The sequence below is a fragment of the Mandrillus leucophaeus genome, unplaced genomic scaffold, assembly GCF_000951045.1.
Source record: "Mandrillus leucophaeus isolate KB7577 unplaced genomic scaffold, Mleu.le_1.0 Scaffold43, whole genome shotgun sequence".
In the NCBI taxonomy this organism is placed as follows: domain Eukaryota; kingdom Metazoa; phylum Chordata; class Mammalia; order Primates; family Cercopithecidae; genus Mandrillus; species Mandrillus leucophaeus.
This window is the reverse complement of record NW_012104587.1, coordinates 2,683,700-2,706,338: the sequence shown is the minus strand read 5'-3', so window position 1 is coordinate 2,706,338 and position 22,639 is coordinate 2,683,700. Positions and strand designations below refer to the sequence as shown.

At 56.6% G+C, this 22,639-nt stretch overlaps 2 protein-coding genes across 5 annotated transcripts in view; one reads left to right on the top strand and one right to left on the bottom strand.

Annotated features, from left to right (window-relative positions):
- On the top strand, positions 1 to 5,535 carry RCOR2 (REST corepressor 2). Of its 2 annotated transcripts, XM_011993447.1 has the most exons (13): positions 153 to 401; positions 948 to 965; positions 1,121 to 1,177; positions 1,479 to 1,559; positions 1,783 to 1,835; positions 1,922 to 2,083; positions 2,197 to 2,321; positions 2,408 to 2,477; positions 2,569 to 2,784; positions 3,800 to 3,877; positions 4,015 to 4,072; positions 4,215 to 4,444; positions 4,575 to 5,535. In XM_011993447.1, the coding sequence occupies exons 1-13, from the start codon at positions 275 to 277 to the stop codon at positions 4,887 to 4,889; spliced, it is 1,590 nt and encodes a 529-aa protein (XP_011848837.1). In that variant the 5' UTR covers positions 153 to 274; the 3' UTR covers positions 4,890 to 5,535. The 2 variants fall into 2 exon arrangements, with proteins under 2 accessions (XP_011848839.1, XP_011848837.1); XM_011993449.1 differs by lacking the exon at positions 948 to 965 and having other exon boundaries at positions 1 to 401.
- A 200-nt stretch (positions 5,536 to 5,735) lies between these two features.
- The window catches only part of MARK2 (MAP/microtubule affinity-regulating kinase 2), a 93,127-nt gene continuing 76,223 nt past the window's right edge, over positions 5,736 to 22,639 (bottom strand). Inside the window, exons 3-20 of one of the 3 annotated variants that reach the window (XM_011993444.1) lie at positions 21,672 to 21,851; positions 21,376 to 21,429; positions 18,743 to 18,791; positions 18,350 to 18,415; positions 18,190 to 18,260; positions 17,915 to 17,971; positions 16,935 to 17,171; positions 16,372 to 16,491; positions 16,171 to 16,270; positions 15,981 to 16,093; positions 14,411 to 14,543; positions 13,959 to 14,140; positions 13,584 to 13,681; positions 12,595 to 12,756; positions 11,696 to 11,953; positions 10,623 to 10,649; positions 8,454 to 8,498; positions 5,736 to 7,884 (exon numbers count right to left, since the gene is read on the bottom strand). In XM_011993444.1, the coding sequence (XP_011848834.1) occupies positions 7,524 to 7,884; positions 8,454 to 8,498; positions 10,623 to 10,649; positions 11,696 to 11,953; positions 12,595 to 12,756; positions 13,584 to 13,681; positions 13,959 to 14,140; positions 14,411 to 14,543; positions 15,981 to 16,093; positions 16,171 to 16,270; positions 16,372 to 16,491; positions 16,935 to 17,171; positions 17,915 to 17,971; positions 18,190 to 18,260; positions 18,350 to 18,415; positions 18,743 to 18,791; positions 21,376 to 21,429; positions 21,672 to 21,851 (2,313 nt within the window). In that variant the 3' untranslated portion in view covers positions 5,736 to 7,523. The remainder of the gene's footprint in view (positions 7,885 to 8,453; positions 8,499 to 10,622; positions 10,650 to 11,695; positions 11,954 to 12,594; positions 12,757 to 13,583; positions 13,682 to 13,958; positions 14,141 to 14,410; positions 14,544 to 15,980; positions 16,094 to 16,170; positions 16,271 to 16,371; positions 16,492 to 16,934; positions 17,172 to 17,914; positions 17,972 to 18,189; positions 18,261 to 18,349; positions 18,416 to 18,742; positions 18,792 to 21,375; positions 21,430 to 21,671; positions 21,852 to 22,639) is intronic. The other 2 variants (XM_011993445.1, XM_011993446.1) reach the window with 2 other exon arrangements.

Sequence of the window (22,639 nt, the reverse complement as noted above, 5' to 3'; positions counted from 1 at the left end):
CCCAGCCGCACCGGACCTTGCGCTCATCCCTTGCGTCCCCCACTTCTGCACAAACTTTTCTGACGCCCTGGCTCGTGGGGGTCGCGGAGAGCGCTGGGGCTGCCCGGTGGGCTCCCACCCCGCCGGACCCTAGCCACGCTGACCTCCTGCCTCTCCTAACCTCAGTGGCGACCTCTCCAGGCCGGGCCGGGCTAGGCACTCGGAGCGAGTGCAGCAACCACTGTCGCTCTCCGAAGGCTCCCGCGCCCCCCTCCCGGGGCAGCTGGGCGGGGTAATGCCCTCGGTGATGGAGAAGCCGAGCGCGGGCTCCGGGATCCTGTCCCGCAGCCGGGCCAAGACGGTGCCCAACGGCGGACAGCCCCACTCGGAGGATGACAGCAGCGAGGAGGAGCACTCGCACGGTGAGCCCGGTGGCCTAGGGTTAAAGGCGCGCCGGCCTTGGGGGAGCGGAGTGGGGCGGGAGGGGGAAGAGTTGCAGACCACGAGTCTATTACACTGATGGCTCCTGCCTCTCCTGGATTGGAGCCTCTGCTTTGCTTCTCCCCCAAGCCCAGGCTGCCGGCACAGCCCATCTGGAACCTGGGCCCCTAGCTGCTGTGGAGGCGTCCTGTCGGCCCCTCCCCTGCCCTCAGCTCCTCAGGGACCGAGGCATCCCTCCCTTGCTTAGAGTGGATCTCTCATACCTTGCCATCTTGCAGGGGACTGAGGTCTGGCTGGAGCAGGGGCTGGGGAGACACCTCCACACAGAGCTGTGAGGCTCCTGTGGTGGGGAGGAGCCTTGGGTTCCTTGCAGGGCTGTGGTCCAGGTCTAGGGGCTGCCCTCCAACCCGGCTCCCCTCCCCCCAGCCGGAACAAAGCACTGTGCTTGGCCTGGGCTCTAAAACCGTCCCCTTGTCCACCCTCCAGCCCCAACGGCCATGGCTGGACAGGGTCTTTTCCTCTTGCAGTCCCTTCTGTGGCTGCAGGTAACTGAGGGGGACAATCAGGGAAAAGTAAGCCTCCTTGGAAGGTGGGGGCCCTGGGTGGTCAGGAAGAACTCCAGGCCAGCCACCTCCCCCGCCACATCCTCTCTCCCGTCCGCCCTCCCTGGAGTCCTGACTACCTCCCCCTGGCTCCACAGACAGCATGATCCGCGTTGGAACCAATTACCAGGCCGTAATTCCGGAGTGCAAGCCTGGTGAGTGGCAGGACAGGCTGTGAAGTGGGGTGGGGGTGGAGGCTCCGGGCTTAGCCTGCAGCCCCACCTGGGGTGCCCTTGGCTGGCTCCCCCTGGGAGGACAGGCTGGCAGAGGTGGGTGGCCCTGTGGCATGGTTAGCTTTCCTGCCCTGCCTTCTTGTCTGGGTCTCTGCCCCTCCTTCCCTTCTGGGCCTCAACCTCCCTGGCTCCACTCCTCTGCTGCCCTCTGGCCATGGGTCCAGCCAGGCTTGTGCCACCAGGCTGATCTGAGTGTCTTCCCTCCTGCTCCTCGGCCTTTCAGAGAGCCCTGCACGCTACAGCAACAAGGAGCTGAAGGGGATGCTGGTGTGGTCACCCAACCACTGTGTGTCAGATGCCAAGCGTGAGTGGGGCACAGCCCTGGGAGGTGGGGGCTTGGGTTCATCCCAGCTCCAAGCCAGCTCTTCTCAGAAGGGGGCTGGAGGCTGAGGTGTGTGTGGGTCCAACCCTTGCCCTGGGGCTCGTGTTCAGGGGCCTGGCCGCTGGGGGGTGGTCCCTTTCTGGACAGGCCTGGGTTAAGAGCTATAACCCCCTTCACCAAGACCCTGCCCCTCCTGCCCCTGCAGTTGACAAGTACATTGCAATGGCCAAGGAGAAGCATGGCTACAACATTGAGCAGGTGAGCCTTGGCCCCTAGGGACTTGGGAATGGGGTGGAATGGTGCTGGGGGCAGCTGAGCCTGAGCTGCCGCTTGCCCTGGGCCAGGCGCTGGGCATGCTCCTGTGGCATAAGCACGATGTAGAGAAGTCGCTGGCTGACCTGGCCAACTTCACCCCATTCCCTGACGAGTGGACAGTAGAGGACAAGGTGCTGTTTGAACAGGCCTTTGGCTTCCACGGCAAGTGCTTCCAGCGTATCCAGCAGATGGTAAAGCCCTTCCACCCCCACTCCCTGGCGCTCCTCTGCCCCTCCTTTCTGAAGAGCTTACGTGGGGCCCAGAGTCTTGAGTGGGCCCCAGCTTCTGGCGTTGCCTCCTCCAGCTGCCCGACAAGTTGATTCCCAGCCTGGTGAAATATTACTACTCTTGGAAGAAGACCCGCAGCCGAACTAGCGTGATGGACAGACAGGCCCGGCGGCTGGGGGGCCGCAAGGACAAAGAAGACAGGTGGGGGCAGGAGTAGGCACTGGGCATGGGGGTAGGTAGAGCTCCTGGCACCTGCCTCATTCCCTCCCTGGCCCCTGTGTCAGCAGTGATGAGCTCGAAGAGGGTCGAGGAGGCGTGAGTGAGGGAGAGCCCGATCCTGGAGACCCTAAGAGAGAGGTGAGCTCCCAGAGACTCTGGGCCCTGCCTGCCTGTCCTCTTGCCTCTCTCAGGCTCTGCACCACCTACCCGCCTCTCCTTTCACTGGCAGCCTCTGCCCTCTCGGCCCCTGAATGCACGCCCAGGCCCTGGAAAAAAGGAGGTCCAGGTATCTCAGTACCGCCACCACCCCTTGCGAACCCGGCGTCGCCCACCCAAGGGCATGTACCTGAGCCCCGAGGGCCTCACGGCGGTGTCAGGAAGCCCGGACCTTGCCAACCTCACGCTCCGAGGTCTTGACTCTCAGCTCATCTCCCTCAAGCGCCAGGTGGGGCCCTGGGAAATGATGGGACTATGCAAAGGGGGCACTCGGCACCTGGGAACTGAAGTCTGGGGGGAGCTGAGGTGTAAGTGAGATGGTTCGGGGGCTGAGCCCCATCCTCTAGGACTCTGGGCAATGCGGTGTTCTTTTTGGGCCTTCTTTTAAAAACTGGTCTGTAGGCTGGGTGCGGTGGCTCACGCCTGTAATCCAGGCACTCTGGGGGACTGAGGCGAGCGGATCACCTGAGGTCCAGGGTTCAAGACCAGCCTGGCCAACATGGTGAAACCTCATCTCTACTAAAAATACAAAAATTAGCTGGGCATGGTGGCACACGCCTGTAATCCCAGCTACTTAGGAGGCTGAGGCAGGAGAATCGCTTAAACCTGGGAGGCGGAGGTTGCAGTGAGTGGAGACTGCACTATTGCACTCCAGCATGGGCAACAGAGTGAGATTCTGTCTCAAAAAAAAAAAAAAGGCTGGGCACGGTGGCTCATGCCTATAATCCCAGCACTTTGGGAGGCCGAGGTGGGTGGATCACCTGAGGATGGGAGTTCGAGACCAGCCTGACCAACATGGAGAAACCCTGTCTCTACTAAAAACAATACAAAATTAGCCAGGCGGAGTGGCAGGCGCTTGTAATCACAGCTACTCGGGAGGCTGAGGCAGGAGAATCGCTTGAACCTCGGAGGCGGATGTTTTGGTGAGCTGAGATTGTGCCATTGCACTCCAACCTGGGTAACAAGAGTGAAACTCCGTCTCAAAAAATATATATATATGTGCGTGTGTGTGTGTGTGTGTGTGTATATATATATAGTAAACATAAAAACTGGTCTGCAGAAAGGGGAGAACCCCAGCGGCTCCCCTACTGAGTAGTGCAGGGGGAACAAGCCAGATGGTGGACGGCAGAGAGCTTTGCCGGGGCAGTGGTGCTGGTGTCTATGCAGAAGTAGGGTCCTGTGAGGGGCATGGTGGCGTGCCTGAGATGGGAGTCTGATGTTCCTCCACTTCCTGGCCTTCCCAGGTACAGAGCATGAAGCAGACGAACAGCAGCCTACGCCAAGCCCTGGAGGGCGGCATTGATCCACTCCGCCCCCCGGAGGTATGGCCGCTCTTTAAGTTAGAGTGCAAAAGGGGATCTCTCTCTGGAGGTAGAGCAGAAAGAGTACTACTTGGGGAGCAGGGCTGCCATTTGCATGGTTTTAAGTCTAAAGGATATGTGTGTTCCTTGCTTTCCAGGCCAACACCAAGTTCAACTCCCGCTGGACCACAGATGAGCAGCTTTTGGCTGTCCAAGGTGGGTTAAACTGTGGTGAGAAGAGAGAACCCCAGGAATCTATCTCCCCACCCTCCAAGGAGTGGGGGGGGCAGAGGGGAAGGGTCAGGGAAGTAACTAGTTCTAAGGGGTATTGACGCTGCTGCCCTTTTGACCCTTGCAGCCATCCGTAGGTATGGCAAAGACTTTGGGGCTATTGCAGAGGTGATTGGGAACAAGACTCTGACCCAGGTGAAGACTTTCTTTGTGAGCTACCGGCGCCGCTTCAATCTGGAGGAGGTGCTGCAGGAATGGGAGGCTGAGCAGGATGGGGCCCCTGGAGCCCCGGTCCCCATGGAGGAGGCTAGGAGAGGGGCTCCATTGCCAGCCCCAGCCCTAGAGGAAGATGATGAGGTGAGAAGGGGGTGAGAGAAACCCCTCAGAGAGAAGAGGTGAGGCGAGGCGAGGCAAGGCGCTGCCTCGGTCCGTAGACTGGGCTGAGGGCAGGAAGAGCCTGGTTTCTCACTCTTTTCTCTCCCCTCAGGTCCAGATTACAGCGGTCTCCACGTCTGTGCCCCGATCAGTGCCCCCTGCACCACCACCCCCTCCACCTCCCACCTCGCTGTCCCAGCCGCCCCCACTGCTGAGGCCACCTTTGCCCACGGCTCCCACTCTGCTCCGACAGCCACCCCCACTGCAGCAGGGCCGCTTCCTCCAGCCCCGGCTGGCCCCCAACCAGCCCCCACCACCTCTCATCCGCCCCGCTCTGGCTGCCTCCCGCCACAGTGCCCGTCCTGGCCCTCAGCCCCCACCCACCCTGATTGGAGCCCCTCTGGAGCCCCCAGCACCCTCACTCTGAGCCCTGTGGTCCTCCACCAACCACAGGCTCCAGGATCCCTTTGCTGGCCATCCCCAGGCATCTCTGGTGTCACCGAGGACAGAAGGGACTAGGGATCTGGCGGGGTCTTTGGAAGACCAGAGCTGCGCACAGCCCAGCCCTGCCCTGTGGGTTCTGCATGTGTTCCTGGCAGCTGGGCCTGTCTCCTGTGGCCATTGGCCAGGCTCAGGGGCCTTTGAGCTGGCCTGAGGGCACTTTCGCTTCCTGGCTGGGACTGGAATGGCTGCCTCCTAGTCTGCTGGGGCTTGGCCTCTGGGCTCTGCCCTTTGTGTGTCGGGGGTAGTGACCTTAGCATGGGGTGGGGAGAGGGCAGTTGGGTGTGCTGGCTGTTCTCATTCCTCTTTCCCTTATTTTAGCAATAAGTCTGGGGTAAGGTGGGGAGGGAGGCTGCAGAGGGGGAGGTGGGCAGAGGGGCCTTACAGCAGCAGAGGCTGGAAGAGAAGCTCTGTCTTCAGGGGCCAGCTGGGAAATGCTGTGGAGCTGAGGGTGCCCACCAAACCCACCTTCCAGAAACTTGGAGAAATGGGGGTTGGGAATTTATGCAGACATGGATTTATTTTTCAACATTTTTTAAAAATTAAAAAAAAATAAAACCTAAGCTTACTGAGTTTTCTTTCCCTTTTGGTGCAAGGGCCCTGGGCTTTGCTTCCTGTCTGTGCCCTGTGGGTGGGTGGGGAGCTGGGCCCACCCAGCAATGGCCCCAGACAGGAATCAAGTCTCTCCTGCAAGGCAGGCGTGCTGGGCCACATCTTGCCCACAGGGGACTGGGTCCCTGCCTGGCTGGGAGAAGAAACAGGAGGAGGCAGCTCAGATTCCAAACATTCTCTTTATTATGTGTTTGATCCAGAGGAGAAACTAAGTGCAGGGTTGGGGAGGAGGGGGCTAGCCGGGGAGGGGCCACCTTGCCTGGGTGCCCCGGGCCCCTACCCCCTTTGGGAGCCAAGCCATGCCCTCCCGGCCCCCTCAGAGCACCCGGGCTGTTCCATAGGGCAGGAGGGGGGAAGGGAGGGAGGGGGAGCCCTTGGTCTGAGCCGCAGTAGGAGTGTGGGGCAGGAGGGCTGAGGTTGGCGAGGCCCCTTCCTAGGACGCAAGGGCTCGACTTAATCGCTGAGCCTGGCCTGGGAGCGGGGGTGATGAAGAGGGGTGGAGTCATCATAAATCAAAAAAAAAATAAAATAATAAAATAAAAAATAAAACCCATCACAAAAAAATGTACAACTCAGGTGAGGGTAGGGGCAGCCTCTGTGTAGGACTCCCTCCCTCAATTTCTCAAGAACAGAAACAGCAGAGAAATAAATTAAGGGATGCAGTGGCCACCACCAGCCAAGCGCCCAAAACCGCCCATGCCCACACTGGCCACTGAGGGCAGCAAGCTGGGAGTCGCTTTGCCTATCTGTCCCCCACCCTGTGGAGGGCAGATGCTCCCGGCCCTGCTGCCTAACCCAGCCTTCTGCCAGGTGGCCCTGGAGGCCCTGGGCAGTGTCTCCTGAGAGGAGGGGGCGACAGTGTCAGGAAGAAAAGGCAAGGCTGAGAGATGAGAGTGGTGAGGGAAGTCACTGCTATGGAGAGAGCTGGTGCCCAGATTAATGCCAATGAAGGGGAAGCCATGGGGAGAGGAAGGGCGAGGGGGCTGTGCTTTCAGACAAAGGCTCCCCCATCACAGAGTGCCCAGTGGCCCTGCTCTGGAGACCAACAGCCCAAGCGGCCCCCCTGGGGACCGAGGAGCCAATTTGCCCTGCAGTCCCCTCCCCTCTCCCAGCCCTGGGGTCAGCCCCTCCTTCTATCCGGGAGGGGTGGGAGAAGATGGCACAGACTTTGAGGAGGGAACACACGTCCCCACAGCAGCTTGTGGAAGGAAATGCCCAGCTCTGGGAAGGAGGGGCAGAGGGTACAGTGTGGAGGGAGGCGGAGCCTTGTGCCGGCCCTCCAGCCCCCGGGGCAGCCCCCAGTCCCACCCACTGCAGGGCTGCGCAGCACCCCCGCCCCCTGCCCCGCCACCCAGGCCTCCAGCCCAGGGGCCTGAGGTCAGGGGAAGGCCACCTCTGGTGGTTTGCTTGGAGGGGAAGGAGGGAGGAGAGGGAAGAAGCCCACAGTGGGCCTGGCGGAGGGCCTGACGGGAGCTCCACCACTCTTGCCTGAGAGTGTTCCAGCCCTGAGCCACCCTCCCGGGAAACCCCACAGATCCAGTCTCGACTGTCCCAATGGGGCAGGGAGGAAAGGTGGCCGCTGGGATTTTTTTTTTTCTTTTTTTCTTTTTGGTAATAAAAAATTTCTTGGTTTAGGCGAAATACTCTGTGCAACCGCAGTACCGAGGGGGAGCCCTGCCCCCCCCATCCACCCTCCCCTTCCTTTGCCTCCAGTTGGGGAGAGGGGAAGGGGGAATCTCTGGGCAGGGGTGAATGTGGGGGGCTGGAGAACAATCTCCCACCCCCCACAAACATGTAAGTGAAAACTGAGAAGGGCCAGGGAGGGGAGAAGTGCCAGCAGGGGAGACACACCAATCCATCGCTGCAGTCTCGCCCAGGTGGGGCGGCGCGGCGGCTCGGCAGCCCGTCCAGCTGGCCCGCCCCCGCCGCCCCCGCTCCTGGCAGCCTGTTAAAGCTTCAGCTCGTTGGCTATTTTGGAGGCAATGTTTTTGAAGGCCATGGAGGTGCCCGATATCCGCTTAAATCGAACCCCATTGAGAGAGAGCCGCGGCAGTTTGCACACCTCCATCTCCCACTGCACGAAGTCCTCGTGGCCCGGCGTGCCGTGCATGCACAGCAGCATGTATTTCTCATGCAGCTCGCTCTGGCAGCTGTTCGCGTCCAGCACCTTGCGGATCTCCCGCATCATCTCGTTGGGCTCCATGGAGCTCGTGGTCTTCATACTCCACGTGAAGCGCAGGGAGCGGGGTTTGGCCTCCCGAAATTCTTCCTTTTCTTTGTCGTTGACGCCACTGCCCACCACGTGAGGTCTGTGGAGAGGGCAGAGGCGGGCGTCACGGGGGGCTGAGACACCCCACCCCAGGAGGGCCACCCTGGCAGACAGCCCTCGAGCCCAGAGAGGAGAGCGGGAGGGAGCAGGAGCAGCCAGGCACGGCCCCTGGCCGCGGGGGCGGAGGGAGGCAGTCCTCCAACCCCTATGTGTCAGGACAGTGAAGGGGAGAAGCCAGCCTTGGGGTAGGCAGGGTGGGGTCAGGGAAGACACCGGTGCCCTCAATAGCACCAGCACAGACTCTATCTCCAGAAAGAAGCCTCGGAGCACAGGGAGGTGGGATAGGCCAGGGGTAGGAATCTGTAGCCCCGACCACCCGACCCAGAACTCCGACTTCCAGAATATACCAGACCTGAAGAGAAGGGCCCATTAACTCCTGCAATTGGGTTTGGGAAGGGGAAACTCTCTGAGGAAGGGGAGGCCCCAGAGGGTAGGGACAGGGCAGAACCACGGGAGGAAGAGCCAAGTGGCAGAAGGAAGAGAGGAGCAGGAGGCTTGTGGCAAGCCCGGTGGCCCGGGCAGGGCCAGTGCTGGCTCCAGCCCTCTCACCTGAGCGTCTCCACTCGGTCTTTGCTTTCAGGTTCATTCAGGTTCCTCAAAAAACAGAGCGAGGGAGAGTTTAGTGCTGGGATCTCTCGCTCCTTCCGCCGCCACAGACCCAGATGAGAGTGGGTCTGGGGAGGTGCCACCAGTGGGTGGGCAGGACCCAAGCCCAGGGCCCTCTGCCCATCACCTGGCAAGCCAACAGGGCTCTGCAGCACCTCACACTGGCGGCTCAACCATTCCTTTCCAGCAGGGAGCCCAGCACATGGGGCCTGTCCCTCCCCACACTCCCAGATCTGTGCCCGGGAGAAGGAGCCTCCGCTCTGGGGGAGGAGGGGGAGTGGCTGTGCACGCACTTCACTGAGCACACCGAGCACACAGCCCGGCACGAGGCTGCTCCCCCACAGCCAGGGCTCACGCGCTGTTCTGGGGGTTGCGGGTGTGAGTAAATTTTTGGAGCCACACGCTAGGGTCTCAGGACTGCAGTCCTTTTGGAGGAAAGGGGCTGCAATGCTTTGGGTCTCTGTAGGAGGAGGGGCTGTGGCTACGCAAGGGTCTCTGTCAGAAGGCTCAAAGTGCCAAGGCCTAGGTCTGCATGGTAGGCACCTGGGGATGGGTGCCTGCTGCTGAGTGGAAAAGGTCGCCTCCTCCGACCTTTCCCAACTCCCCTACCTGCTGGCCTGCCAGGCCATCTGCTCATACACAGGGAGGACGAGGGCGGGGCGGGGCAGACACCTTGGGTGGGTGGGTGGGGAAGAGGTCTGGCCCCGCTGAGCGGCTTCTCCAGCTCCTGGCTGGAAGATGGGTGTCTGGAGCTAGGAAATTGGGGATTGCAGAGGGAGGATGTGAGAGGAAGGAGAAAGAGCAGCAGCACATAGAAATAAACAGGAAGACACAACCAACACAGGGGTGCACACAAGCGCACTGCGAGCAGGGAGCCCGGCTGTGCGAGGGAGGCACCCGCCCCGCTCTCTCCAGATGCCCTGTGGGGCAGCCCCCTGCTGGGGCCCCTTGAGGCAGCAGCCAGCCTGGCAGTCAAGCGCTGGGTGAGAGGAGGAGGGGATGGGGAAAGCCTGAAGACCCTGTCTGGACGTTCCTCCATCAGCTGTGGCACCAATGTGCCTGCCAGGCATCCCAGTTCCAGGGCAGGGCCTGAGCAGACAGCCCTGGGGAACAAGCACTCTTAACCTGGCCCTTGGTCTTCAGCTTGGTATTTGGCCCCCGAGGCCTCCAGAGAGGATGAGCCTAAGGCCAGGGGTGAAACAGCCAGGAAGGGGCCCATGAAGGGAGACCCCTGAGTAAGGGTGCAGAGATCTGTTGTTTTGCTAGGGCTTGGGGTAGAACGGCCCTTGCCCTGGAATGTCCCAGCTCCCGACACTTTGGAAGGGAGAGGCCATATCTGGAGAAAACAGCCCAGAGGAGAAGAGGCTTGATTTATCCAGATGCTGCTGGTGGCAGGGGTGTTGGGGCAGGGGTGCGGGTGGGTGGGGCTAGTCCTGCAGGAGCTGCCAGGAGGGGGTGCTGTGCTCCATTTGTGAGACAAAAGCTCCTAAGGTCTGGAGGATCTAGACTAAAACCTTGGGGCCCCAGGGTCCCTGTAGTGTCTCCAAAGTCCTGCCATCCCATAGGCCAAGGGGAAGAGGTCACACAGCTCTGAAGTTCAGGAAGCCCAGGAGACAGACAAGATACCATCCCAGATGCACTTGTAACCCTGGAGCTTCCTCACAGCGCATGCACATGACAGGGGAAAGGGCCAGGAAAGGATCCCAACACTGTGACCAAAACCTGGAGTGAGGGGGAGTGGGGATGGGGTGGGGTGGGTGAGAGGAGACAATCTTAAAGGGAGGCTTCCCTGAGACAGTCTCCCCTTACTTGAGGACAGGCGCAACTGTGGGCCCAAGGAAGGCCCCTCATTTTTAAAGCCATTTGCCCTGAGTGGGCCAATGTGGCCTCTTAGCCCTGCCTGTTCGTACTGGGGGCACTGAAGGCAGGCCCTGTGCCGTTGCCCAATCAGAGGCAGTCTTCATCCCTTTAAGATGGCAGAGAGAGGAGGGCCACACAGACTTGGTTAAGCAGATGGAGGAGAGTAAGAGCCAGAAAAGGGGAGTTAGTGATGGAGGCAGGACACAGGACACGGGGACACACACACACACACACAGCGGGCTCAACGCCTACCTTCTGGCAAACCTGAAAGACAGATTTCTAAAAAAACAAACAAAAAAAAAGACAAAATAAAAAAAGAAATAAAAAAAAACCAACAAGACGGTATGTGGATAAGCAGGTGGGGAGTGGCTTCACAGGTTCAAGGGTCATCCCATTTTCGGAAGAGCCGCTCAGCGAGACTAGAGTCCCAGGCTTTCAGACCTGCCCACCCTCTCTGCAGGCCTCACACCTGCATTCTGGGGTTCAGATGGGGCAGTGGCTTTGGCTCCTCCAGCAGAGTGGAGTGAAACGTAGAGGAAGGGCAGGCGAGCCTGCTCTCTCAAAGCCCCTGCTGCTTCCTGAGCTGCTACTCCAAGGCAGGGAGAGGAATGGGCATGACAGGGACGCGGAGCATCCCAGGAGGCCAGCCAGTTGGCTGGATGCACTTCAAGCTGCCCCTCTGTGGTGGCTGGGGGCTCAGGTGTGAGAAACCCCATGAAGAGATCCCCACCCTGGGTCCAACACAGGAAAGCTTTGGCACAACCTCTGGTTAGGTTAGGGAGGAGGCCACTGTGGGCCCTCGCCAGTGATTTCATTTATAGGTTTCACCGTAAGAACCCCCGGGCGGAAGGGCATGGCTGTGGCTGCAGCCACAAACAGAACCAGCTAAGGGGAGAGGCAGTCAAAGGGACAAGAGACCAGGACAAAATTTTCCTTGCTGGCCCCAGCCTGGCTCATGCCTCATGACTTTGCAGCTGCGTCACCAAATATAAGTTTCCATGGGAACCCAGGAGAGAAGGGGGGGCTTTTATTTTAGCATCTGAGTTCACACTCTCCTAGAGAGGAGGCGGCATCGGCCATCTGCTTGGGGCCAGAGAATGAGGGGTGCCTGTAAGGAGTTGGGGAGAGGCCTAAGAGGGGTGGGCCTGGGCATATAAGGTGTTGACAAAGACCCAATTTCTTGTGCTTCCCCAAGCCTCTTCTAACCCCAAGAGCCAATACCAGCACAGAGTGTCCCAAATCCCAACCCCCAACCCTTAACCCACTCCCAGTCAGGTAGGAAGGCCTGGCCTAAGCCTCTCTGCCACCCAAAGCTCCTTGCTTACCTGCGTACAAACTTGGAGGTGAACTTGCTGAAGATGCTCCCAGAGGCCCCCCGCCGGCCCTGGCTGTGGCCAGAGGGAGAGGCTGGGGTCACACCATAGGGCAAATTCTGCTGGTCCCGCACCTGTCGGAGCTGCCCAGCATGGAAGGTGCTTCGGCTGGACACACCCCGGGGGAAGTTAGTTCGGTCTGGGGCTCCACCACTGCTGCTGATGTTGTGGGCGGATGGGGAGGCGACAGGGACACGTTGGGGGGCTGTGCTGTGAGAAGACAAGTGGGGTTGAGGGGGATGAATTAGGGTACAGGACAGCCATCATCACTGGGCACCTGGACACCCTGTGGTGGGGACAGGGAGGGGGATGCTAGGGCAGAGGCAGCCATCACGAGGACACAGAAGGAAGGGTGTGACTACTGAGGACAGTGGTGAGAAGGAAGTCTTGTGGAAGTGGAAGGAGATGGTTTGGGAAGGGAGGGAGGGAGGCAAGGAAGGACCCGTGTGTGGAATGTGGTTTAGGCTGGACAGAGCGGCCTCCCTGGGAGCCGGGCAGACTGGACCCTCAAGCGGGCAATGGGGACCAACCCTCGAGGATTGAGTCCCTGTGATGCCGACTATCCCCAGGGTCCCTAAGGAAACCCAGGAAGGTTCAGAACAAAAAGGTTTCCCTTTGGAGCCTTAGGACAGCTTCCTGCATACCTGTTCTGAGAGGGAGAACTGGAAAAGAGGGGCATTAACGCTCTTTTTTGTTCCCTCCACTTCCTGGCCGCAGGGGACAGACCCATTTCTTGTGGCTAAGATGACAAGAACAGAGCAGGACCCCCAAGTGGGAAGAAGAAATTGCTGGGGCAAGGGGGTAGGGTGGGCTGAGGGCAGCAGGTGCAGCAGCTGCCCCAGCACACTTGCCTGGGCCGCGGCACCTCACAGTTACTCTCCGTGGGGGGCAGCCCAGAGGCCTTGTTGGGGTGCACGGAGGCCGACATGGATTTCTGGTGCTGGCGGGGCCGGGCCGCAGAGACTGCGGCAGAAGCAGAAGCCGTGGAGGCCCGGGACCCTGGCATGGTTAGGCTAGGAGACAAAAGCAGCGGAGAGGCCCGTGTTAGGGGTGAGTGAGGGCAGGAGGCCTGGATTAGGAAGCAAGGGCAGGGGAAGGGCCAGAGCTGGGGAGCTCCAGCAGGGTAGAGGTCAGGCCTGGGCAGCAGCGGGATGCAAGTCAGAACTGAGGAATGCGGGGCTGGGAGTGGAGGTGAGTGAGGTCGGGAAGCAACGAGGTGGGTCAGAGCCTGGGAAGAGGAAACCAGAAATGAAGGAGAGCAGACAAGGGGCTGCTGCCTCCAGGCTGCACTGGCCTCCTAAGAATTCTAAGAACAAGAGAGTTTCTTCTACAGAAAGAGTGGGGTGTTGCTGAGGGGAAGCTTTCATAAACTCCGAAGAGATAGAGCCAGGAATGCAACAGTAAGAAATGCGGCCGGTGAAGGCTGGGGAGCTCTGGTCTCATGGGGATGGCTGGAGTCGCCCTCTATGTGTACACCGCTCCAGATGGGCATCTCTTGGTTCTGCCCTGAGCTGGGACCCCCAACACAAGGCCTTAGGTGCTCATGTCTAGAGAAGGGCAGCTGCCATGCCCTGGCCATGGTCGAGAAGCGAGCATGCAGCTGAGATGGCCACGGTCAGCCCCACACTTGGCAAACTGCAAGAAGCAGTCAGAGGAAGATGGGGAGGAGGCAATGGCGTGGAATAGGGGAGGGGAAAGCTGGACTGGACACAGCCAGGATGGAACTCCAGGGAGCAGGGAGCAATGCGCTGGCAGGGACAGGAGATGGTGCTGCTGACAGACATCACCCTGTGAGACGTGGCTCCTAGGGAGCGAGGCAGGCAGGGCCCGGGTCTCTCACCTGTCTTTGCCATTCTGGATGGAGGCCTGGCCGAGGCTGGCCCGCTCCAAAAGTGGGGAATTCCTGCTTCGATTTGTGCTGGTGGAGAGGACGCTGTTCTGTGGGGAATAAAGGGCAAGCGTTCTATCAGAAAGCCAAAGTGGTCTACAGCCAGGTTCTCCCGCAGGTTCATGGAACAAGCTGCCCCTCCCTTCCACCTGAAGCAGACAGCGGTAGGTTAAGGAAAGGATTCTGCTTTTACTCCTGGGAGCGAGGCTTCCTACTGCAAGCAGAAGTGGCAGCCAAAGGGAACAGAGTCTGAATTAAGAGAAGAGCTGCCTGGAGAGGGCAGGCCCCACCGCAGGAAGGAAGGAGAGGGCGGGGGCTGCGGCTCACCGTGGAAGGGGTTGGGGTGGTCTTCTTCCTCTCCAGGCCGGGCAGGGGGCTGGCAGGCACCTTGGCTGTGCTGCTGGCTTTCCGCCCCGACTCCCGGTCCTCCTCGGGCCGCTTATTTTCTGCATTGTTACTCTGAGTCTTCTTAGAGTAAGAATTAGAGGTGGGAATGGCAGGACCAGCTGCTGGGCCAGAGGGAGGGTGGGAATGCGTAAGGCCAAGGGGTCCACTGAGTACCAGCCCCATGCATGCTCATCTCCTACAGGGCTGGCCAACAACCCAGCAAGCCCCCATTCCACAGAGGTGAGGGAAGGGAAGTGGCTTGCCCATGGCCGTGCTACTAATAAGTGGCTGCACAAGGACTGAAACTTAGCTCTATTACCCAAGTCCCCACAGAACCTGTGACCTCTCTGGAGAGGGGTGACTCCCTACCTACAACTCCCAAAAGCATTTACCCTGGTCGCTGAAGCGCCGCTGCTTGGGATTGGCCGACACGCTGCGCTGTACCTTGTGGGATGGGGATGGGGCGCTGCTATTGGTCAGATCAGCTGAAGGCCGGGGCTTCAGGGTGATGGTGTCACCTTCCAGCTAAAAGAAACAGAAAACAGCTTCAAGGGAGGGCAGAAGTCACGTGGAAATCCCTACAGATGGACACATTTACACATACCACCCTCTCCCAACACTCAAACACCCCAGGATCATACCAGACGTCCACTTGTAAGACCAATAAATCCCCCCTTCACCCTGGAGATACACATGCTCTGACACAGACACTGACAGACACAGCCTCAGAGAGGAATACATAAGCCACACACCCAGCGACACAAATATCCACAAGAACACATGTCCAGACTCAAGACCACTCCCCTCAACACAGAGCAATATGGGCCTACACCAAGTGGCAGCAGGTGCCTGTTTTTTTTTTTTTTGAGACAGAGTCTCGCTTTGTCACCCAGGCTGGAGTGCAGTGGCGCGATCTCGGCTCACTGCAAGCTCCGCCTCCCGGGTTCACGCCATTCTCCTGCCTCAGCCTCCGAGCAGCTGGGACTACAGGCGCGCACCACCACGCCCGGCTAATTTTTTGTATTTTTAGTAGAGACAGGGTTTCACCGTGTTAGCCAGGATGGTCTCCATCTCCTGACCACGTGATCTGCCCACCTTGGCCTCCCAAAGTGCTGGGATTACAGGCGTGAGCCACTGCGCCCAGCAAGCAGGTGCCTCTTAAGGATCCCACCACCAGAGGGACAGCAGGGCAGGGAGGCTGGGAGTTCATGTGGGGACACACAGATGATGAACAAAACCCAAATGGGCAGAAGAACAATCACAAAGTCTCCAGATCCACAGACGGGAAGACGGACACATACACACACACACAGATACACAACTCAAACATAAAGCACTAGACAGAAGCAACAGACTCAATAGCCGGGTGTGGTGGTGCATGCCTGTAATCCCAGCTACTTGGGAGGCAGAGGCAGGAAATCGCTTAAACCCGGGAGGCGGAGGTTGCACTGAGCCAAGATCCTGCCATTGCACTCCAGCCCGGGCAACAAGAGCAAAACTCCGTCTCAAAAAAAAAAAAAAAAAAAAAAAAAAAAAAAGCAACAGACTCAAGCTTCTGATCAGATACACACACAGACCCCCCTGCCCCACACACACCCACCCACCCACGCAGAAATGTACACTTCCAGATACAGAAAGACACAAAGATATCTAGATCAACACAGAAGTGCTAGCCGATGACCTAGACCCATCTAATCAACGCAGACTAACCTAGATCAACTACTCACCCGTACTGAAACTCTGACCCAGTCTCACACCGACCCTAACAGCTTTCTATTAATTCAGTCATGGAGATCAGTGAATGGGCCAGAGGACCTTAGACACCAAAGCTGAGGCTTAAAATTGGTGAGCAGAGAGCACACCTACTCAGAGATGAGCTTCTGCCTTCAACAGGTGTTAGAAGCATGGGTGCTACTGACAGTGAGGCTGGCCAGGTCAGAGAATGGAGTGGGGAGCACACACCTCGGAGCTCTTGTAGCCCAGGAGCAGATAGGTGGCCATCACCTCGTTGTATCTCTGGCCCACCAGCGAGTCCTGGATCTCTTCCCGTGTGTAACCCATGGACACCATCAGCTCTGCACAGGGGGACATATCGTTAACACTGGCCTCAACTCCTAGGCAAGCTTAACCTCACAGCCCAGAACAGCCTCACCTGTCCGCCGGGGGTCCTTGTAGTCAGGGAGTGGCTCCACATAAGGCTTTAGTTCATCATCTTCGTGACCCACATTCATCCATCGATCTTTCATGATTTGCTGGAGAGCACAGAGAAGGAAAAGGGCAGGGGGAAGAAAGTCAGCTGGAATGTTTCCATGGGGACCCCAGGCCCTTCCGCCAGTTGGGCTCCACCGCTCACCTCTAAAGTGCCTCTCTTGCTGGGATTAAGAATGAGAAATTTCTTAAGCAAGTTTTCACAGTCCGTGGACATGTAGAACGGAATACGGTATTTTCCCCTCAGTACCCGTTCCCGCAGCTCCTGTAGGAGGATCCAGGGTTAGAAAATTGAAATTATTCCAAGGCCAAAGGAAGAAACATAATATCCAAGATCCTCAGAGCCTAGGCCTGGCCAGACATAAATGAAATATGGAAGAAGGCAGAGAGCCTGGGACAAGACACCTCACCAGAGAGGCAAGTGAAGTCAAATACCCTCGTACCCTCTAACTTGACCAGTCCGAGGCCTGCAATCCGGAGTGCCTTGGGGGATGAACACACACACAGTTTATCCCATCTTTCGAGAAAGGAACTGAGGTTATTCATTCCCAGGTGCAGGCGGCCTTTGACTGCTGCTACCTCAGCAAGCCCTTCTCTGAAGCTTTGGCTTGGGACAAATGTAGACAGGTGGCAAAGGCGGGAGGTCAGGGCTAAGACCAGAGGCCGAGAGGAAATGAGAAGCAATAAAAAGCTTGCACTTCACTCCACCTTGAGATTCTGTCCATCAAAAGGCAGGGATCCGCTGACCAGCGTATAGAGGATAACTCCTAGGCTCCACACATCCACCTCGGGTCCATCATATTTTTTGCCCTGGAAGAGTTCTGGGGCAGCATAAGGGGGACTGCCACAGAAGGTGTCCAGCTTGTTCCCAAAGGTGAATTCATTGCTGAAGCCAAAGTCTGCAATCTTGATGTTCATATCAGCGTCCAAGAGCAGGTTTTCTGCCTGGGAGGTAAGGTGGAAAACATCAGGGAACCAAGTGAACCAGAATAAGGCCCTGGGCAGGAAGGAGCTGAGGGGAATGGGAGAACAAATGGAAAGTCATCTTCAGTCTCAGAACTTTCTCCACCAATGTCAGGGCAGGGCTTCAATCAGCGTGAATGGGCTGGGCAGCAGGAAGGCAGTGCAGGCCACTCCTCACACGGGCAGCCATGGGAGAGATGGGATCTGAAGGCCCAGAGACCCTGTGAGCTGTGCAAAGCTACAGCATCAGGCCCAGGTTAATCAAATCATGTCTGTGAGGACTCAGCAACCAAGAGACTCACAGGTGTCCTCAAACTTGAGTATCTTGGTAATGGAGATGGTATATGCATGCCTGCCTGAAAAGCAGCTGGGATACAGCTGTGGAACTTTCAGCACTCTTCCCTGGGTCGGCTACCAGGTTGCCTGAAAGACCAAGAAAGCCTGGAGTGTGCCTGCCTCTCTTGGCAGCACTGAAAGGTGATGTGCCAAGAGGTGAAAAGGCAGAGGCCCCCTGCTCAAGGGCTGGAACGGAACCCGAGGTCCAGCCACAAGGTCTCTATCAGAGGCAGCCCTAGGGGCTTTCTGGTCATCTCAAAAAAAAAAAAAAGAAAGGCTGGAGTTTCCTGAACACTCAGGGCCTGATGGTTATTGATGGTTTTATCAGGGAGAATGAGGGGAACAACCTGGCCCCCACTCAAAGGCACAAGGAGAAGTACATGCCTTACCTTTAAGTCTCTATGGACAATAAACTTCTGGTGACAGTACTGTACAGCAGACACTATCTGAAAGGAAGGAAGAAGGGTTAACCTGGAGTGCCTGAGGGTGGGCCACAGGGGCTGGCAGAGCAGTGATCCTGTGACCTAGTGCTAAGCTACCACACAGATAAGCAGAGCCCAAAGTACCCTCCAAGGGCCACTTATAGACAGGCAGCTTATCCTTATATGTCAAACCCCAAAAGGCAGAGGTCAGGTCCAGATCCTGTGGAGGGAGTCACACCTACCTGGCGGAATTTGGCTCGAGCCTCTTTCTCTTTCATCCTGCCATGAGCCACTAGGTAATCAAATACCTCTCCTGTAAGAGACCAGGCAGGGATCTCAGTCAGAGCTGGCTGGAGGTGGAAGAAGTGGGGGCACAACAGGAAGAGGCAGTTCCACACCTACCGCCACTAGCGTACTCCATGACAAGGTAGAGTGTTTTCTCAGTCTCAATCACTTCAAATAATTTAACTACAAGAGAAAAGGCCAAGGCTTAAGTCAAGAAGCAGCAGGGGCCACATACTGCTCTAAAACATGTCCAGGAGCATCCTAGGGATGAAAGTCTCCCCTCCTTTCATGATCCCCCACTCCCAAGAACAAGTTCCTCTCATGCCAGCCAAACTGCTAAGGACAGCCCAGTATGCCAGAAGGGGAAACGGATTTTGAGCTGAGCTTCCCCAGGGGCATCCTTGAAGACCGCAGACTCCAGAAGGCAGCGTGCCTCAGGGAGAAGATGACACGCTGGAAAGCAGAGCCTTGCTGTTGGGGAAGAAGAGAGAAATGACAACTTGTGCTCACCTATGTTGGGATGATTCAAAACCTTCATTATTCTTACTTCGCGGAATAGCTGGAAGATAAAATGCCAGGGGTCATGCTTGCTCAACTTGCTCCCCTCAGGTACCTCCAAACAGAGCCCCTGCTAGGATTATTTTTTCCCAAAAAAACCAAAACCAGGCAGGGAAAAGAAAATAGGGTGGTTGTCTAGCTCATGCGCAGCCTTCCCCATGGCTGGGAAGTCGGGGAAGCTGGAGGAGGGCTGGCTGTGGGGACGTGCTACCCGGGATGGCATTGGGATGAGCCAGCCGTGCCCTCTGCTGCGTCTACCAAATCCAGCCCCAAAACAGCAGGCGGGTTTTGGCTGGGTGCCTCTGCTGGAGGGAGTGTGAGCCCATGTGCGTGAATATTCAGAACCCGAGCTGCTGCCTTGGTTCAGTGACAGTACACACCCCAGCTTGGTCTGTGTAAAGGGGTGGTGGAGCACCAGAGGGGGACCCCATCATTTTCTGATTTACAGTAGTCAGAGGGCTCTGTTCCAGGGGATAGGCCTTTCCTTCCTGGGCCTCCAGGGTGGTGACAGAAGAAGCCACTCCTATATATAGCTGATGCCAATTTTAATCAAATCCACCTCCACACACTCACGCTCTCTTTGTGAAACAAAACCAGGGGCTCCAAACCATGTATTTTCATAAAGACAGATGACAGAAATGAACTCTTTCCCCTCTGCGGGGGCCAGAGAACTGGAGGTGGGGCTTTTTGTAATTCCAGGCCTCATCACTTGCACAAAGAGCAGAACTAGTTGTTGTTGTTGTTTTTGTTGGGGGGGGGATAGGGGAAGCCCTAATTCAAGATATGGTTTATGGAATAAAGTGAATATATTTGTTTCCCCTTTAATGATGCCCCAGAGCTTTCCTGAGCTAGAACGGAAAAGAAAAAGGCTTTCCAATCTTCAGGAACCCAGTGCTGACCTTACCCTGTATTAGAGCCTAGGTTTTTCTTACTTTTTCCCCTGGCCCAACAGATATTTTGGAAGAAGAGGCAAAAAGCCTGGCTGCCACCCTCTGGGGTGGCAATGGGGGCAGCACTGAAACGGGCCAGAGGCAACTGCCAAGGCTTCTTCCCCTAAGGCTGCTCACCTGGCATGGAAGTGGCATTCTTCTGGGAGAACTTGGGGTTTTCTGGGCTCATCTAGACCCCTGAGGGGGCTAGCTTCTTCAATGTTCATTTTTTAGGGATTATTGCTGAGATCACATTTTTGGCCAGAATCAGACTGGCTTTAGTAACAGAGTCTCAAAAAGTTTTGAAAATGGCTCTATTTGTCCCGTGTTGGTGCCTTCCACAGAGTCAGGAAGAATTAGGGAGAAAAACAAGGTAGGGAGTAAGATGGCTTGGTGGACTGGCGATTATTACGATGGCAGGCTAGACTGCTCCCAAGGCCAAATGGCCCATCCCACGCTGACTTCTTCTGTGGGGCTGCAGCCAGTATGTCAGGAGCAGCCCTTTTTCCCTTCCTCCTGGAAAGCTCCAAGCAAGGACACCCTGGTGATGACAGCAATGATTCCACTGAACTGAAGAACCCTTGAAGGGATCCCAGGGGTAACAATAAATAGGAAACACCTTGGTTCTGGCTATTTGCATGTCAGGGGAACAACTCATCCACTCTAATTCCATGAGCATTGCCCTCAACAACAATCCTCAGCCCCTACTCCTAAGGTTCCCAGTATCACTGTATCTGACTCTAATGTTAGCATGAATCATGCCTTCTCCTAACTCAGCTACCACAATATGCTTATGGAGAAAATATCTGATTTGCCACAAGATGAACAGAACTAGGTTTTGTTCAGAAAATCTGAGCTGGAGCTCATTCTCTAAAATGTAGCTGGCACAGAACCCAGCTGCAGGTTCCCTGTTTCCTCTTATTCTTGTATTTCTAAAGCCACTCCCCTGGATCATTCCAGATCTTGAAGTAGCTGCATGTGTTTCTAGTAGTGGCTACAAACATGTGTTTTTACATAGGGCTGGCCGCAAGCCAGAAGATAACAAGATGCAGGAAGTAGGTCAGACAGGTAGGCCAAGTGGTTGGGAATGAACAGAAAGACTTCACAAGAGCCAGTGCCTGTGGCCAGGAAACCCACTCAGGAGGAGTCACCACAGAGGATTCAACTAAAACCCCTAAGGTAGCAGAGCCATGTGGGGTGGTGAGTGAAATGGCCAGAAAATTTAAACTAGGAATTCAAGAGGAGGTCTAAATGGGGTGAGTAGATCATTGACCCCAGAAGAGAGATTTAGAAAGGGACAGGAGGGCTGGGCGCGGTGGTTCACACCTGTAATCTTAGCACTTTGGGAGGCCGAGACGAGCGGATGACTTGAAGTCAGGAGTTTGAGACCAGCCTGGCTAACATGGTGAAACCCCATCTCTACTAAAAATACAAAACTTAGCCAGGCGTGGTGGCGGGCGCCTGTAATCCCAGCTACTTGGGAGGCTGCAGTGGGAGAATCACTTGAAAACAAGAGGCGGAGGTTGCAGTGAGCTGAGATCACGCCATTGCACTCCAGCCTGGGTGACAAGAATGAAACTCTGACTCAAACAAAACAAAACAAAACAAAACAAAACAAAACAAAAAACAAACGGACAGCAGGTGCCATGTGCTCACCTTCTGGAGGCTGGAGGAGTTCAGTTGAGTCTTGTCAATGATCTTCACAGCTACCTGAGGATGAGACAAAAAAGCCCCAAATCACTTCTCTGACTAGGCAAAATCCAGGATTCCAATCTACTTCCTCCTTTATATTTCGCACTCCTTTTCATCCCACAGCGTTTTGCACCCCTATATGTCAGATCTCATTTCTGCCGGATAAACAAGAGGTTGGCTGCAGTAGTAGTCCCATCACCACCTGCTGGAGTGTCAACAGGGTTGGGAGGTGCTGCCATGTCCCCAGTCCCAGTGCTCACCTCTTTCCCAGTCAGGATGTGTCGGGCCAACTTCACCTTGGCAAAGTTACCCTTGCCAATGGTCTTGAGGAGCCGGTAGTTTCCAATGTGGGGCTGCTCATCAGCAGAGGTGGCTGAGTTGCGGCCCCGAATCATGTTGGACTTACTGCTGGGCTTGGAGTCAAGGTGTCCCAAGGTGGGCTGCAGGGTAGAAACAGAGATACCATTACAAGCTACACTTCCAGTCCTCTGAACACTCTCTGCAAAATATGTAAGGGAGGAGGGTGCAGGGGCAGACTCCAGGGGGCTGGCAGGCATGTGAAGAAACATAGGACAGGAGAAAAAGGAGAGGGGGCTGAGATGACAGCCAGTCTTCACTCCAAAGGAGCACATCATAAGGTCCAGTGCCCAGGTCCTGTGGGTGGCAAAGCTCAGGAGCAGAGCTGTCCCATCACTGGCTCCCTGAACCTCCACTGGCAACACAACAGCTTGTCTGGCTCAGGAGGGAGAGCCGGTACCCCACTTCCCACGATGTTGCTTGTGCAGACTGCGAGAAGACTGCATCTCAAAGTCATGGTAGCAACATGGTCATAACTGCTTCAATGCCCTCACTGACACCCAAAACTTACATGAACCTTTATTATTTATTTATTTATTATTTTGAGACAGAGCTTTGCTCTTGTTGCCTAGGCTGCAGTGCAATGGTGCAATCTCAGCTCACCGCAACCTCTGCCTCCTGGGTTTAAGCAATTCTCCCACCTCAGCATCCCGAGATAGCTGGGATTACAGTCACACGCCACCACGCCCGGCTAATTTTGTATTTTTAGTAGAGACGGGGTTTCTCCATGTTGCTCAGGCTGGTCTCAAACTCTCGACCTCTGGTGACCCGCCCGCCTTGGCCTCCCAAAGTGCTGGGATTACAGGCGTGAGCCACCGCACCCGGCCATAATAACCTTGTTGGGTAGAAATGTAGTAGCCCTCCCTGCATG

Excerpts from the sequence above, each read along its gene's own strand:
- RCOR2 (XM_011993447.1), top strand. The coding sequence starts at position 275 with ATGCCCTCGGTGATGGAGAAGCCGAGCGCGGGCTCCGGGATCCTGTCC. Across the intron at positions 1,836-1,921 it reads ATGGCTACAACATTGAGCAG|GCGCTGGGCATGCTCCTGTG; the intron begins GTGAGCCTTGGC and ends GCCCTGGGCCAG. Across the intron at positions 4,073-4,214 it reads GCAGCTTTTGGCTGTCCAAG|CCATCCGTAGGTATGGCAAA; the intron begins GTGGGTTAAACT and ends TGACCCTTGCAG.